Below are 17,218 nucleotides of genomic sequence, written 5' to 3'. Positions count from 1 at the left end.
CCCGCCTTCACTCTCCCCTGTAACATCCTGTCAGATGGTATACTCTGTGAGAAGAGTTGTGTGGAAAGTGGAGATCTTCACTGAGATGCAGAGCTTAAAGCAGTTTCGTGAGTTGTAGCTTAATAAGTAATGATTAATGTTCTCAAGCTGCCTATAAGGGCACAGTCTGTTTTATGGAACACTGTATGGATAGGAAGACATTTTGCATTATTTTTAAACAGAAGCCCCTCACAAATACTGAAGTCCTCATTGTTTTCCCATACTCATCTTTCCCTCTGCACTTAATTCCAACTCTTAGAGCATTTATAAGCTTTTTAAAATACCATTTACCCATTTTGCTATTATTTTCATTATTTCCAGTTATTGAATGTCTAAGTTTGCTTCCCAAATCAGACTACTTCTTCCGAGATTGTAACTTAGACTTCTGACTTTAGAACTATTGAAGTGCGTAATTTGGGGGCAGATAGTATGGTGTGAAAAACACTGCATTAGAACCTAGGCATCTGACTCCCCTGTGATAATTATTAGTTCAGTCATAGCTTTATCTTCTGTGGGCTTATAATTCCTCATCTTGCACATAAAAAAATTGGAGTGCATATTATATGAAGTACTTTTCAGCTGTAAAGATATACTTGAGCCCAGGCCAGTGTGGCTTATTGATTGAAGAGTCATCTCATAAACCCGAAGGTTGCAGGTTTGATTCCTGGTCAGGAGATAAGCCTAGGTTGCTGGGTTGGTCCCTGGTCATGGTACATAGGAGAGGCTGCTTACTGATAGTTGTTTCTCTCTCACGTCAGTGTTTCTCATGTCTCTCTCCATCTCTTTTTCCATCCCTTGCCCTTTCTCTGAAAATCCGTAAGCATGTCCTTGGGTGAGTAATGTGTGTGTGTGCGCGTGTGTGTGTCTGTGTTTGGATCCATGAAGAATTATTGCAGGAACCTCAAGTGAATAGAGAAGACTTAAGGTTTTCTGAAATTGCACTGTTGTCTGTATGTAAGTCAGGATTTAGTGCCCAAGTTATTTTTTTAAATCTGTAAACTGAAAATGTGTTTGTTGAAAGTGACTCAAAAAGTTTAACATGTATTTGAGGGCAGATGCAGGCCTGGCTTCCTTTCTGATCCCTGTTCCATGTGTGCACCATTCTCAGTACGTTCTTATCCTTAAGTATTTCTGCCTCTGTTTTCTCACCTTGCTTTTCTCCATATTTGATAGTAGTCCCCACCTACTGCCCTTAGTTCAGTGTTTGTAACTATTATTCTGAAGTGTTATTTTTATGGATGCAAAAGTTGTTATGCGGTAAGAAAACCTCACTGATTTTGAAAATTGTTGGGAATTCATTTTTAGATTAGTGAAAAGTCTGAAGGTAATTGTTTATTTTAATTGTTTACTTTAATAAATTGTTCTGAATTCTTTATAATTATAGTATCAAATTTTTGCAGTGTGACTAACAGGGATTAAAGTTCTTATAAAAAGTTTGCTTTTTAAAGGGTAAGAAATCCGTAATGTTAAATTGTTTAGTAAATTCTTTAACATTAGATAGCTTTCAGGTTACCTTGAGGTCTGAACTACTTTTGAGAAATGAGAGAATTATAAAGTAGGTGGAGCTTGTATACATTCTTAAAGGTGGTCCTCTTTTTCCCGGATGACGTTATGCCATATAATTGTGCGGTGGTTCTTCTAATTACCATCCATACTTTGTTGGAGTATTTGATATCAGTCTGGTGATGTTTCTCTTAGTCCATTCAGATCTGTACTATTTGGGCCTGGTTTTACATTTTACCACTGACTTTGATGAAATTATTTTGGATCAAGTCTGAGGAAGTTAACTATTGATAGTTATCCCTCTCTCTTCATATTATTTTTTTCAAGATGTAAATAATGTTGAAATAAGCCAGAACTAAAAAGATGAATTTTGACAGGAAAAAATGAAATATACATTTCTGAGTTAATAAGAATATTTTATGTAAATGTTAGGTAAAAACACTAAAATTTTAAAGTATAAGATTTATAAATGGCAAATTAATGATGGAAAATATTATGCTATATATTTCCAGTATAATTTATTTAAGTTTGTCTTTTTGCTTAATTGACTTTTATTTTTTCTTGTTGGGTTACATTTAGATAGTTCTAAGTTTTTCAGATTTAGTTTATGAAATTTAAAACTTGGTTTTTAAAATAATCTGATTCTGTAGTTTTAGGCAAAATGCTAGGGTTTGGAGTGGGGTGTGGACAGTATTCTAAATGAACTTATTTTAAAAGAAAAATGTTAATTTTGGCAACAAAATATAAAATTTTTTGCTTTACAGTTTGCTTATATACTGTGATACAGGTACATTAGAGTCTTTCACATCAGATTACCAATTTTTAAAATTGTTCTTAAAATTTTAAATGTATTTAAATTGTTGTTATTTTTTAAACATCACTTAGGAGTGGTATTTTTCAAAGATACTTTTTCAAGGATGCTTTGGGCCTTAAGCTGGTATGATTTGTTCTTCCTTTTCTGTAAGGCCTGGATCTCTCATGTACTCGTGTATGTGTATGTTTGTAGCTCCTTCTGCCCTCAGCTTTACCATCTTCTCTTCTGTATGCCTTTTTCTTTGCTTTCCTTTCGTTAATTCCACTTTATGCTAAGCCATTGCTTATGGTCTTTACCATGAAATTACCTAACTGTTCATATGGCAGGCTCTTTCTGTGTTTCTATTTTAGTCTTTTTTCCTCAAGTCTACTAAAGCTGTGTCTAGGGTGGTGATATGTTTAATACTAAGGTATTATCTATGTATGTACTTTGCTGAGGGTAGTTGGAATTGAAACATGAATTTTAATAGATATAAGTATTGTTGGCCTTATTTTCCAGGCCAGAGATCCTCAGCAGGAGCCTATGGAAGAGATGGAAAATTTGAAGAAACAGCATGATTTATTAAAAAGGATGTTAGAGCAGCAGGAGCAGCTGCGTGCGCTGCAGGGAAGACAAGCTGCCCTTCTTGCTCTGCAGCATAAAGCAGAGCAGGCTATTGCTGTGATGGACGACTCTGGTATGCCACGGTCTAGAATGCTGTTTTTGTAAGCAGGGCTTAATGGTATTGCAAGGTGGATGCCAGCCATTATATAGTCAGATCTTGATTGTTGACTAGTTTAGAAACCTACATACAAGGCTTACCCTGTCCTGTGCTTTTCTCTGGTTATGCAGAAAAGATTGCAGGGACAACTCCTGGCCATCATACTGTACCGTGCAGACAGCCAGATCGCTCTCCTTTTCATCAGAGAGTACCCTTAAGAGGTAAAGGGGACAGGCTGTAGCTCTGTTTTTATGCCTCAGACTGATAGTGCTGTTCATGCTTTTATTTCCACCTTTTATAGTTTGTTTAAGTAGGATTGCTGTGCTTTGCTCGACTCCCAAGGAGGGGTTAAAACCTGAAGTAAGATAGTGATTAGCTTTGTAGAGCTTCCTTAGCTTCCGAGGTTAAGTAGTTCTCTTCTTTCAGTTAGGTATCCAGTTGTGCACAGTAGTTCCTTTGGACTGTATTTATGTCCTGTGTAGTCTTCCTGAGGCTTGCAAGTGTTCCTTTTTCTCCCTTCCCTCAGAGCCCTATAAAATTTAGGTGGAAATTTAATTGATTTCTTTAGTATTGAGTTTAATTTGTTTCATCGTCTTCAAACCAGGTGTTTAATCTTTTATTATGTTGAAAACAAATTGTTACTTGTTAGAACTCGATAAACCTAAAATGTATTTGCTAGTAATTTATCTCCTGTGGGCTCTCCATCGGAGGCCCTCACTGAAGTTACCTCGTAGGTGCACACTCTGTCTCGCTGTCCACACCCGCCCCCGGCTCAGCCCTTTGATCACCATTGAGCAAAATTTAATTTTTCATTTTCGTGAGGAAGTTTATGACTTGCAGATAACTTACTCTTTTGTAATAATTACATAGTCACTCATTCACTGTTCTTAATAATTACAGGATTTTCATCTCTACTTTTTCCTTGTAAAATTCAAAGTGTCATTAGGTTTCACATTTAGGAAAAAAATATTTTTGCAGTGACCAGTACTTGTTTGGTTAATGACTAACTTTTTAAGTATTAAGTTTTAAGTTTGGAGTGTCAGATTTCAGAGACTTTCCTGTGATAATTATGTTATTTCAAATACTTAAGTTTACGTCATTTCATTTGACTTTCACAGAATTGTGGGTTAGTCACCAGAGCTTTTTGTTACTCTCATTTTATAGAAAAGGGACTCCTAACACGGTGTTCGCGGTCGCCTGGGCTTATGTGGCGTTTTAGTGGCCTCAGATCTCTTGAGTTTAGGTCACTGGTCTTCCGTTTGTGAACTAAGTGGATCATCTCTCTCTCTCTTTTTTTTTAATAGAAAAATGTGTATTGTGAGGCAGGGACCAGGAGTAGAATAAATAAAAGCTTTAGTTTATAAACTATTTCAAAAAGAACTTTAGATGAGTCATTTTAAGACAGATTTTCTCTTGTATTTATGAGGTTTTTGCAGAGGAGTACTGATGAAAAACCAGGATTGTGGTATTTAATCTGCTGGTGTGCTAGTGGCAACCTGTTGACTATGGGAAAGAGTGCTCCTCTTCATCATTGACCTGGAAAGTTGTGTGTTACCTGACCTACCATTTCTTTCTTTTTAAAAGAGTTTGGACTAGATGCGTGGGATTCTTTCAAGGCCTGAAACTATAATTTCTCAGTAGGAAAAGCTACTGTTTTCCTTTAAAGAAGAAGCAAGTTATAGCCAATGTCTCTTCTAGAACTGGAGAGGATAAGCAGGGGCGGCGGGGGTGGTGGTGCTGGGTAGTAGACCTGTAACTGTATTCAAATGTCGGAGTACTGCCTTAGGAAGAGAAACACTACGGACTTTTAGTAAGACTCATCATCACAGTCATTGCTTCAGGAAATTGTCTGTGCTGTTGCAGGGCTTAGCCAAGTGGGGCCAGCTGGGTTTGGCCCACTGTCTGCAGTAAAGCTTTGTGGAACGCAGTCATGCCGCTCTCTTTGTGTATTGTCTGTGGCTGCTTTTACCCTGTGATGGCAGGGTTGGGTAGTTGAAACGAAAACTGTATTTCTGTAAAGCCTGACATATTTATTACTAACTGAATCTTTAGGAATTTTGCTAGCCTCTGAACTAAAGCACTGATATGCTGGGGGAGATAGAGACTGAGACCTCAATCTCTGGTACTCTGAATCTGTCTGAATCTAAAGAACAGAATCAGCTCTTCTGTTTCGGACTCCTACTTTCCTTGCCCCTCCTAAACCCAGACTGATAGACCTGCCCTCATCCCCATTCCACTCAGTGCCGTTCTGGGTTGGGTTGTAGCGGTACCCCCTCTGCATGTTGGGACAGATCAAGTGGGCCACCTTGGAGTTTCAGAGTTTTGTCATTTTCCCCTTATTTTCATATTAGATGGAAACAGTAAAATTGGTTGATAGATAAATTTGAGGGTTAGTTTCAAATTATGTTAGATGAGGTGTTTTTTAATTTCTTTTTTCCCCAAAATTTATTTTTAGCTTCTGAGAAATTAAGGTGCTGTATTTATTTATCTGCTTTAATGAATAGTTGTTAATTTTCTTTCCATTTGTAATAGAAACTACAGGTAGCCTGTCTGGAGTCAGTATCACATCTGAACTAAATGAAGAATTGAATGATTTAATTCAGCGTTTTCATAATCAGCTTCGTGATTCTCAGGTAACACTATTTTAGTATGGTTGAGTTTACAGTCACGTTAATTAAAACAGGGGTGGTAAAACTTCAGAATGTAAGTGTGACCTGATACGATTGTTAAAAAAAATAAGATTTCTGGTCGGTGGGATTCTTTCCACCTCCAAAATTGATTCATACATTCGGGTGGGCTTCCCCCAGTGTGTTCCAGCGCTAGTGGTACTTTGAGAAACACTAAATTAGAGAAAATCTTCTTTGAAAGAAACGATTAGTGAAATTCTCACTTTGTGCTGCTGGATACCACATTCTGTCCCTTTCAAAGGTTCATGGTCAGAATGTGAAAACTTACTGTGTTTGAGTATGTGTCCTTGTTGTAGTATTTCACCAATGATTTTAAGAAAATTCTTATGTTTATTTTTGCAGTTAATAAGTTTATAATTCATTGACCTTTTAAAGTAATTATATAAATGCAAGACTGTCAATTTGTGGGTCTTAAGTAAGAAAGGGTGAATTAATAGCTCTCCACTAGAAATGAGTATGATTGAAGATGCAGTATCTCTTGTCTGCTGACCAACCGAAAATAAAAGAATATGGCCCAATCACCTGGCGGCGGTTGGGGGGGGGGGGGGGGCGGTTAGGAATATCTAGTACATATTTTCTATAATCTCCCACCTTAAGAAATTCCCACATGTTCACAAGAAGGTATATACAGGAATGTTCATGCGGTATTGTGTTGTTAGTAGCAAAAATCAGAAGCAACCTAAATGTCCATGACCAGGGAAATGGCCCAGTAAGATGTATGTGGTGTGAAATGCTGTAACCAGCTACAGTAGCTAAACCTGAGCTGAGGAGCAAAGAGGGACGTTTAAGGAGGATATCACGTAGCTTGTGTTTTAAAATGTGTATGGAACGTATATTTTTCATGGATGCATACATAGGCATTACAAAATAAAAGCATGTATAAGAATAGTAGTGATCTAATTTTAGATTGTGGTTATCTCTAGAGAGCGTAATGGGATTGGGGATTGGAATGTATAGAGCTTTATATTTCTCTTAAAAATTGATACAAATATGGCAGAATGTTAAAATTTGACTGAGCTCAATGGTCTATTCATTGTGTGATTTTCTAAGACTTAGTAGATTTTTGAAATGTTTCATAATTGTTTTTTAAATAGAAGAACATAGGAGAAAGGTGGTAGGAAAAGCTGATGGGGTGAGAAGTTTACGGTGGTGGTTCTAAAAAGGTGGCAGGAGAGAATGATTGTTTTGAAGGCTCGTTTTGTATGAAAGGTGGCCTTGCTTGGTTAACTTAGATCGCTGAATTTGGATCCAGATGACACGTAGCATTCAGTGAATCCAGGACCACTGTGTAGTTAGTGTGTCTGTGAAGCTCCTCCGTGTGTCTCTCCTGGTGGCGCAGCAGGAAGCAGGATGCAGGGTAGGGACAGTCAAGGCACGTGCTCCCCAGCAGTACAGTCAAGGCACGTGTTCATCTGTTGTGAAGAATACGTATGCGGTTTTAAAGTGAGAACGCACCCTTTAATGACCTTAGTCTTTATTCTTCTGTTTTTTATAAGCCTCCAGCTGTTCCAGATAACAGGAGACAGGCAGAAAGCCTCTCCTTGACCAGAGAGGTTTCCCAGAGCAGGAATCCATCCGTTACAGAACGTGTACCTGATGAGAAGGTCCAACTTTTTAGCAAAATGCGAGTGTTACAGGAAAAGAAGCAAAAAATGGACAGACTGCTTGGAGAGCTTCACACGCTTCGAGATCAGCATCTGAACAATTCATGTAAGTCAGTCTGGCTTAGTGGTGTTGGTAGAGCACATACAAGTACCGTTGTGGCACATACTGATGGAGGTTACTCAGTAAATGTTTGGTGACTGACTGAACACTTAGTTCCTGAAGAAAACGACACTGTTTGTTGGGAGATAAAACTTACATGGGAAAAGCTTTTTAGTAACAAGGCAGAGTTTCATAAAAGCCAAACAAAACAGATGGAAGATATGTTCTGTAATTCAGAAAAGGGGAAGGATGAAGTTGGGTCTTGAAAATTGATAGGATTGAAATAAGGGAAAAAGTATAAGAGAAGGCAATTAGACATAATACTGCATTTTCTAACATATTAAAAATTTTCCTTAAAGAAAAACTTAACCAAATTAATACTTGTATTTAAAAACTATGAAAGCATTTATAACAAAAGTGAGATAGGAAAAACTCCTATGTAGTACATATGGTTTAGTGCAGCAATTCCGTAACTTACATTCTTTTAAAGAGCGTGTAAATCATCACCTCGTGTGGGAGCAGGAAAGTCCGTATTCCTCTGAGTTACGCTGTGGAAGACTCCTTTCTGCTCAGCAGATGTTTTCCTTGCCTCTGTCTGAGGATCTCTCTAGTTCTCACTTCCATCCTCACACCTGATTCCTGCTGTTTACCCAGTTAGTAGTAGGAGCTGTGGCATTGGCAATGGAGTCTGCTAGGTCAGCCTCAACTGGTCATTATTCTTCAACATTTTTACTGCTTTCTTATTAAAGAAAAAACAAGGGTTGGAAACATTTCTGGAGTCCCTGTTTTTTGTTCTTCACCCATCATCTTTTTTGCCACCTCCAAAAGAACCTTAACTATTTCTGCACTGAAACATACTCCTTTCTTTCCTCTGACCTCTGCTAGCCTCCTTCTCTAGAGTGTAATCCCAACACATCCTTCCTAAATGGCTTAACACAACTAAGAAAACCTTAAAATGTGAAGCTTGTATTTAAGGCCTTATGATCAGTTTTATTTGTGTAAACAAAGTAGTACTCGGTCTGCTGATGATGCCAGTTACCATTTTCTTCCCACCGGAAAACACTGAAAAGCATCAGCAGAAGGAACAGTTCAATAATGAGGTGCCCTGGCTGGTGTAGCTCAGTGGATTGAGCACAGGACTGCGAACCAGAGAATCTCGGTTCGATTCCCAGTCAGGGCACATGCCTGGGTTGCAGGCCAGTTCCCAGCAGGGGATGCATGAGAGGCAACCATACATTGATATTTCTCTCTCTCCTTCCCTTCCCCTCTAAAAATAAATAAATAAAATCTTAAAAATAACAAGGTGAAGACACTACTAGAAACTAGCTGTAGCAATTGATAATTTAGACAGCAAGTAATGATGGTGTTGTTCTGAGAAAGACATAAATCTCAATAGTTTTAGAGTAATAGAAGATAGAGAAGTGCAAACATTCTTAATCTTTATTATAGTCTTTTTAAGGAATAAGATATTCTCTGATGTGTGTGAACAGAAAAGTAATTAGAATGTAGTTCAAGGACTACTGAGGAATTAACCATCATTAATTAGAAAGTTTTATTGCCAAGTAGCATTTCATGGTATGGATGGATATACCATGGTCACTTTAACAATTTTTCTTTATCTCTTGGAACAAGAAAAGTTTCGTCTTGGAGACCAGATACAGTTTCCTCTGAATTGTGGATTTGGCGCGCTCCTAGGGACATGCTGTGCTAGGACTGCCCTGTCCAGATCTGTAGGTGGTGTACTGCCCACCAGGCACCGTGCCTTGTTTAACTTAACCTAGAACCGAGTTTATCAAGGGCTTTCACAAGGAACACTCCAGCTATTTTTAAAGATACAATATCATAGTTCTTGTCAACTCTCATCTTTATTCTTCTGTTTTAACTGTCTTTGGTTGAGAGACATGTATGTAAGTGTCTGGATGTTATACCCTTAAGTTTCCAAAATTTATGCAGAATTTAAGATGTCAATGATTTTTACTTTCTATTTTTCTACATCCAAGCAAACTGTGTTGTTTGAAACCATAATTCTTTTAAATAACCTTTTTTCTTTTGTAGTTGTGCCTCCTCCAGCCCCTGCGCAAAGGAGCATGGATCAAAGGAGTGCAGCGTCAGCCCCCTCTGCTCCCGTGTACTCGGCCCCGGTCACCAATGGGGAGCCAAACAGCCTCACACCAGCGGCTCCTTACGCTGCAGCTCCTCTGCTCTCTCAGACTGAGAATGAGAGTGAAGGCCGTCTAAATCCAACTGAGAAACTCCAGTAAAGCCCTTTTACAAATGTTGTTGAATAGACTAGTGTTGAAGAGTAGGATACATTCTGGGTTTATTTAACACGCTGAACACCCTTAACTGACGTGATAGTGGAAGTGTGTCTGTGTGTTGCGGGTGCAGTCTTTGGGCTGTCCAGGAGTGATGTGATGCTGCGGTACGGGTCATTTCTGTGAGCTGGTGTATTCCCGTTTCCAAATAAAGGATTAGAAATAGCGGGACTGGAGTTCAAAGATTTCTATAATCAAATGGTTTTAGAACTCAAGCTTTAGAGTCAGATAGCTCAGAAACTGTAAATTTTATCTCAAGGCTGTATGACCGTGGACAAGTAACTTATGCTCATTTAGCTTCTGTTTCTTCATCTGCAAAATAGGGATAACGATACACCTGTTCACAGAGATGTTTTCAGGATTAAAAAGCATTAGCGTACCTTCTGGCACTTAGTAAAACTTAAACTTGGTCATTTTTGGTAAACACATTATAAATTTATAGACCCTTGTATGTTATAGACAAATCAGGAACCATCTACAAATGCTCGACAATGCCTGCATACCTGATTTGCCTGAGAGTTAGTATTCAGATTATTTTGTACTTCTCATTTTTGATATGCATTAAGAAACCTAGGAATATTTTTGACATTGTGCTTTAAGCTGGTGACATTTATGCCTGCTTAAAGTGAATGCTTTCTTTTATGCTTTTGTCCCTAATACAACGTGAAAAAAAAAATAAAGCGATGAGATTTTGAGTAAGCAGTACTTGAAATTAAATTCTTTGCGGTCATATCCCCCGTGTTACTGACTAGGCTGTGCTGGCTGCAATTATATGGAAATAATGCATGCTTCACTTTGCTGTTTACAGGAAGTTAAATGAAGTTCGAAAGAGATTGAATGAACTAAGAGAATTAGTTCATTATTATGAACAGACATCAGATATGATGACAGATGCTGTAAATGAAAACACAAAAGATGAAGAAACTGAAGAGTCAGAATATGACTCTGAGCATGAAACTTCTGAACCTGTTACTAACATTCTGTAAGAACTTCTTGTTTATTTTTCTAACATTTATCTTAACTTAATACTTTTAATATAGAACCAGAGAAACTTCAATTGAATGCTATATGTCTTCTGTTTAAAGTTTTCTTCTGTTAGTCTACTATTTTGGTCAGTGTAATCTTATTATTGCTCTGCCTTTAAAAAAGAAAAAATAAACCCTGGCTGGTGTAGCTCAGTGGATTGAGTGCGAGCCTGCAAACCAAAGGATCACGATTCAATTCCCAGTCAGGGCACATGCCTGGGTTGCGGGCCTGGTCCCCAGTGTAAGAGGCAACCAATCGATGTATCTCTTGCACATGGATATTTCTCTCCTCTTTCTCCTTCCCTTCCCCTCTCTCAAAATCAATTTAAAAAAATAAGGAAGTGTTGAATGTAGTATTGAATAGTTCAGTCAATTTGCTGTTTGTTAGATCCAAATGCAAGTAAATCATAAGTATCTAACTGAATATTTTCCTACCTCTTTACTTTTAGGTATAATTTTGATTGATGTTTTCTTAAATTACTAAATAGCAGAAGTTAATGAAAAGCAAGCCAGTTATTCACAGCGTGAATTTAAATGGGGAAATAGCCACAGATGTTTATAGTTTGGAATTATTTTATCAGCAGTTCTAAACCTTTGATTATTATTGTTTTTATTTTTTATCTTAAGTAATTTTAAGCCCTTTTCTTTCTTTTAGGAATCCACAAGTAGCTGCCACCAGGAATGAAGTAAATAGTATTTCTAATGCACAGTGTGTTTCTAATAACAGAGATGGCAGATCAGTTAATTCTCATTGTGAGATCAACAACAGGTCTGCTGCCAACACAAGAGCTTTAAACATGCCTCCTCCGTTAGGTATGACTGGCTGTGTTCCCAGAGGTTACTGCCGTGTTGTTCTCGGGGAGCGGCTGTTCTTTCATTAGTAGTCTTCACCAAGTTACGGGTTTCAGTGATGTCTGTTTTCAGCAGATTGCCGATACAATAGAGAAGGAGAGCAGGGGATTCGTGTTGCACAAGGTGAAGACGATGATGAGGAGGAGGAGGAAGCAGAAGATGAAGGAGCCAGTGCAGCTTCATTATCTAGTCACAGGAGCAGTGTGGTTGACGAGGCTCCAGAAGATGCGGAATTTGAACAGAAGATCAGTAGACTTATGGTTGCGAAACAGAAACTTAGACAGTTACAAGATCTTGTTGCTATGGTACAGGTAAGTACTGCTTGGTTTCTTAAAGAACTATTTGTTAAATAGGCCGGTCCTAAAAGGTAAAGTTTATGTATTTTGATAATTAGATTGGTAAATTATACTAGTATGTGTTATATGCCAAGTTTATGAGCTCAGCACTCCACGTGCCATGTATCAGAGATGAGCAGACTTCTTTGTGCGGGGCAAGTTGGTGGGTATTTTTGGCTTTGGGGACCAGACACGCGCTGTCACAAGTACTGCTCCAAGCAGGCACAGATGTTACGTGAACAGATGGGCACAGCTGTGTTCCAGTGCAACTCGATTACAGAAACGGTCGTTTTTTGCTGGAGACCCCAGTCTTTATTTTTTCAATTTATTTTTCAATTACAGTTAACATACAATGTTATATTCATTTCAGATATAAGCATAGTGATTAGACATTTACCTGTTTTACAAAGTGATCACCTCAGTAAGTCTAGCACACCTCTAACACTATACATAATTGTGAAAATACTATTGACCGTACTCCCTGTGCTGTACTTTATTTCCCCGTGACTGTTTCCGTAACTGCCAGTCTGCACCACTTAGCCCCTCCCTTTTTCCATGGCTTCAGTCCCTGCTCCCATCTGGTGACTCTCTGTTTGTTCTCTGTATCTGTATTGTTTCTGTTTTGTTTGCTTATTTTGTTTTTTAGATTCCACATACAAGTATATTTTACAGCTTACTTTCTTCCCCCCATTCCACAGTGTCTTGGAGAACTTTTCATATCAATATATATAGTTCTACATGATTATACCCAAGTAATTATGAAGTATTAAATAACTACAAAACACAGATAATATTGCATATATACATATGTGTTTGTGTGTATATATTAAATACAAGGCTTGCATAGTTTTCTGTAGTATCAACAGACCTTAATTTAGTTAATCTGACATCCTGTTAATGTATGCAATGGTTGTTTTCAGCTTTTCATTACTTGGAATGTTTCCATGAACATTTTTGCTCAACCCTCTGTGCATTTGTGTTTTTCAAGAGCAGTTATGGAAAAGTAGAATTTCTGTGTTAGGGTTCATGCGCATTTTAATTTAAATGGGCACTGCTTTCCTGCTCTCTGGAATGACTGTGTTCAATGGTACCGAAGCAGTGATGTATGAGTGCATTTTCCCATGTCCTTGATTACATTAGAGCTTGTTTAACTGCTGCTGGAATTGGGTTTTGGCTTTTTCCAAGTTGTTCCTAATGTATATACATACATACATATATATACATATACATATACGTATATGTATATATGTGTGTGTGTGTATATATATATGAAGGGCTTTTGTGTAAACACATGTATACAAACACATGTAGGTGTGTGTATACACAAATATTTTTGCCTATATATTCAAAGTGTATCTGTAGGATATGTAAGCTGCTAACATTGGCTACCTATGAGGAATGGATTCAGTTGGGGGAAAGGAGGCTTTTCTAAATGTCTTTGTTACTTTCTGACTTTTGATTACCTGGTGGTATTATCATTTGAAAAAATTAAAACAGCTGCTGAAGCAAATACAGTAATAGCTTGTACTGTCTTGAACATTGTAGTGGTTAATTACTTTCGCCTTGATTTTTAAGGTTCTTTAAGATGTACAACCCAAAGTGGAAATAATAGATTAGAAATGATAAGTAACTTGGTGGCTTATAGATGAATCAGCATAATTTCAGGATTATATTGAATGGAGACCTTTTGCTTTAGGGAGTTTCTAAAACCTAAAATATGTGTATGAGAAATGAAGAAACTGCAACCCAGAGGGACCAAGGAGTCTCCTTCTGAAAGAGAGTTATTGAGCACTAGCTGGGTGGTTCCATTGGTTGGAGTATTGTCCTGATACGCCAAGGTGGCAGGTTCAATCCCCAGTCAGGGCACACACAAGAATCAACCAATGGCTGCATCAATAAGTGGAATAACAACTCGATCTCGATCTCGATCTCTATCTCTCTGTCTGTCTGTCTGTCTGTCTCTCTCTCTCTCTCTCACTCACAATCCTCCCTCTCCCTAAAATCAATCAATAAAAAAAATTTTAAAGCCTTAAAAAGAGCTATTGAAAAAATGTTGGGTGAGTTTTACTTATTTTACTAAGTGTAATTTTTATGTTCTTACACTTTTTAATAGTCTCTTTCCCAAGAGACTTGGGAGAAGATATATAAACAGTTATATAGTTATGATCATATAAAGCTTTTGTTTTATTGATGAGATTAGCTTGGACAACTTACATGGCCCTTATGAAACTTGATGTGTCTTAGAATACAATTATGTTTTGGTCAATTACTTTGCTTTAGAGTTGGAGCTCTGTCATTTCCGTTGTTCAGACGTCTTCATACTACCATCTGAAACATCATGCAGTGTTTGGGTATCTTTTCTCGTAGTTTAATTTTTCCACTTTTTAATACATGAAAATGCCTCAAGATTTAGCTTCTTTATTTTTCCGAGTCCCAACCCCGTTACTCTCTAATCTTCCTCTCCATTCTAGTAATGAATTAGGTCTTTCACTAGTGAAGACCAGAAAAACACTGCCTGCAAACTTAAAATTGATTAGTTGGTTTTGTAACTGAGTTATCACTAACTCTTCAAGGTTTTATTAGAATGATTTCCAATGGTTAAAGTTTTAGTTGAGGACTTCAGAGAAGCATGAGTAAATATAAAATACGTAGAATTAAATATTTTTAAGAAAATAAAGTAGTTCATCCTAAACCTCCTATTTTAATAAGTACATTGATTTCAATAAAGGGTGTGAATCTACTGTTAGGAAGGTAAGGACTTCAGTTGTATTTCCAGTAGTTACTGCAGATTTGAATGGTACAATCTTACTAGTTTTCATATTGTGAGCCGTTGGCATTTGGCAAACTAAACAGTGCGGAAATGGAAAATTTAAGTGAGCAAGTGACAGTAGACATTGATTATTTGAAACTGTTCATCTTAAAGTTAAATCTGAAGAAATGTCTAATAGCAAAAGCTCCCAGCTTCAGTAGTTTATTTTTTATCTTCATGTTTTTTTCTTTGATAGCTCATACCCAGTCAAGGTAAGAAAAGGTAGCTTAATATTTGTCATTACTGGATAGTAGGCAGCTTAAATTCTAAATGTACTATTTCTACTTTCAGTACTTCATTTATTGCCATTGGTGGAGGATAAACTTCAGTGTTCTCTAAAAATTACTACCTTCTCTGCTTGTCTAATTTTTGTTATGTAACGTTGACAGAATAGTGTTATTTATTAAGTATGAATTGGATATATCAAGATTATTTTAATACAGTGATGTGATTTTAGGATGATGATGCAGTAGATGAAGGAGCTGTTTCTGCCAGCACTTCACATTTGGGTGATTTCTACCCGGCAGAAGATGACGCCAAACAGAATGCTAATAACACCAGGGGAAATGCCAACAAAACACAGAAAGACACTGGAGTAAATGAAAAGGCGAGGTATGTTCAGTTCATAGCCTTCGTGTCATAAAAGTTCAGTGCCTTTGTGGAGAAAGTCCTTGGCTAGGTGTACTGTGTTATGTCATGCTTAATGCTATCATCAGAAGTACTGGAATCCACAAATTTAATGTCAATTTAATTATAGAGAGAAATTTTATGAGGCTAAACTACAGCAACAACAGAGAGAACTCAAACAATTGCAGGAAGAAAGAAAGAAACTGATTAAGATTCAAGAGAAAATTCAAGCATTGCAAAAGGCATGTCCTGACCTACAGGTAAGTGGGAAATTTCTACCACTTCTCTGAAAAAAGATGTCTAAAACTCTATGTCGATCACAAGTATGCTTTCTAGTACTGATATGACTTTTATGTCTATTAATTTGATGATCAGTGAAATGGATGAACTAATGAAATAGGCAAGGGATATATACATTTACACAGAAAGATACCACATAGTAATTGACTGATTCTTTCCATTCTTTCCCTTGATGGGTTAGCTGGCTGTAGATTCAGAACATGAGTATAACTATTAAAATATTCTGGTTTCAGCTTTGTAGTTCAGGAACTAATATTTCTATCTTTCACTGGCTTAAAATTATATTAAAAAAACTTTTAAGCCATCATGATTTATTGAAGGAAATTAATTAAATTATTTTATTTGCAGTTTGAATGCTAACTTTACTTACTTTTGTGTATTTGTAGTACCCTGTGTGTTGGTCTTTGAGACTGATAGAGAATGAAGGATCTTGACCAGCCAGATACTCAGGGGCAGTGTTGGTTACTATGGGAAGGGAGTGCCAGGTTGTTTTTGAGACCTTTTTTTCCTAAAATTTATTGGTTAGGTTTACTCTTCAGTCACCTTTCATTTTCAAAGAAAGGGAAACACATCAAATAATATTTCTAATAGAGATGTTATTTTCTAGACTCTTAACCTTTTCTACTTTGTCTAATCCTTTTTCCCTTGTCCCCAATCTGAACAATGTCCAGAGGAATAAATGCCTGAGTTGGGTTGCGTATATGAAATATTACAGAGTAACATTTTATTCCTCTGGTCTTTCTTGTTCTGAAGGTTGCTTACTACTCATCAATTCTAGCCTGTGTTTTCATCTTTATTTTATTATGTCTGATTTTCTTTGAATCATGATAGCAGTTGAGGTCTGGTAATAAATAAAATGCATTACAAGAACCCTAGAAGGGAAGTAAAATAACTGCTTTTATGAAATTAACTTAAGTGCTTTAATTCCTCATAATTTTTACTAATCCTTTTTTTTAAGCTGTCAGCTACTAGTGCGGGTAATTGTCCCACAAAAAAATATATGCCAGCTGTCACTTCAACCCCAACTGTTAATGAAAATGAAACCAATACAAGCAAATCTGTTTTTGAGCCTGAAGTTTCTTCAGTAGTAGATAATGAGGTATTGTATATTGCACCCTGTTGTTCTTGAGTCTTAATAAGCCACAGCTTGTTTTAAAATTTATTTTTTGATTACAGTTGACATACAGTATTATCTTAGTTTCAAGTGTACAAGATAATCTATTAGACATTTCTATACCTTAAGAAGCAATCACCCCGATAAGTCTCGTACCATCTGACACACAGTTGTTACGGCTTTTTTCACTCTTCCCTATGCTGTGTAAGTCACATCTGAAGAAGGAAAACTGAATATCTGTGAAACATGTTTTTAAATGTAGCCTGTTTCGTGTCTCTCAGTTGGGGAAAGAAAATTTTTCAAAATGTAATTAAGTTGGGATCTCTTCAGAGTAGTCTTGCTCTTCACTAGCGAGTATTTGGCTGAATTGTATGTAAAGGACGGGTGCAGCGGC

The 17,218-nt window shown here is 37.1% G+C and overlaps 1 protein-coding gene across 14 annotated transcripts in view; it reads left to right on the top strand.

The window, feature by feature from the left end:
• PCM1 (pericentriolar material 1) overlaps positions 1–17,218 on the top strand; it is an 83,731-nt gene that overhangs the window by 19,245 nt on the left and 47,268 nt on the right. For 8 of the 14 annotated variants that reach the window (XM_037055232.1, XM_037055234.1, XM_037055236.1 and 5 more), the window contains 11 exons: positions 2,855–3,032; positions 3,188–3,277; positions 5,589–5,689; positions 7,240–7,453; positions 9,503–9,704; positions 10,571–10,744; positions 11,443–11,600; positions 11,712–11,950; positions 15,241–15,395; positions 15,541–15,670; positions 16,669–16,809. In XM_037055232.1, the coding sequence (XP_036911127.1) occupies positions 2,855–3,032; positions 3,188–3,277; positions 5,589–5,689; positions 7,240–7,453; positions 9,503–9,704; positions 10,571–10,744; positions 11,443–11,600; positions 11,712–11,950; positions 15,241–15,395; positions 15,541–15,670; positions 16,669–16,809 (1,782 nt within the window). The remainder of the gene's footprint in view (positions 1–2,854; positions 3,033–3,187; positions 3,278–5,588; positions 5,690–7,239; positions 7,454–9,502; positions 9,705–10,570; positions 10,745–11,442; positions 11,601–11,711; positions 11,951–15,240; positions 15,396–15,540; positions 15,671–16,668; positions 16,810–17,218) is intronic. The other 6 variants (XM_037055242.1, XM_037055239.1, XM_037055237.1 and 3 more) reach the window with 1 other exon arrangement.

The sequence above is a fragment of the Sturnira hondurensis genome, unplaced genomic scaffold (genome assembly GCF_014824575.4).
Source record: "Sturnira hondurensis isolate 20B ecotype Veracruz unplaced genomic scaffold, ASM1482457v3 Scaffold0008640, whole genome shotgun sequence".
In the NCBI taxonomy this organism is placed as follows: Eukaryota; Metazoa; Chordata; class Mammalia; order Chiroptera; family Phyllostomidae; genus Sturnira; species Sturnira hondurensis.
This window is presented reverse-complemented; position numbering and strand designations above follow the sequence as displayed.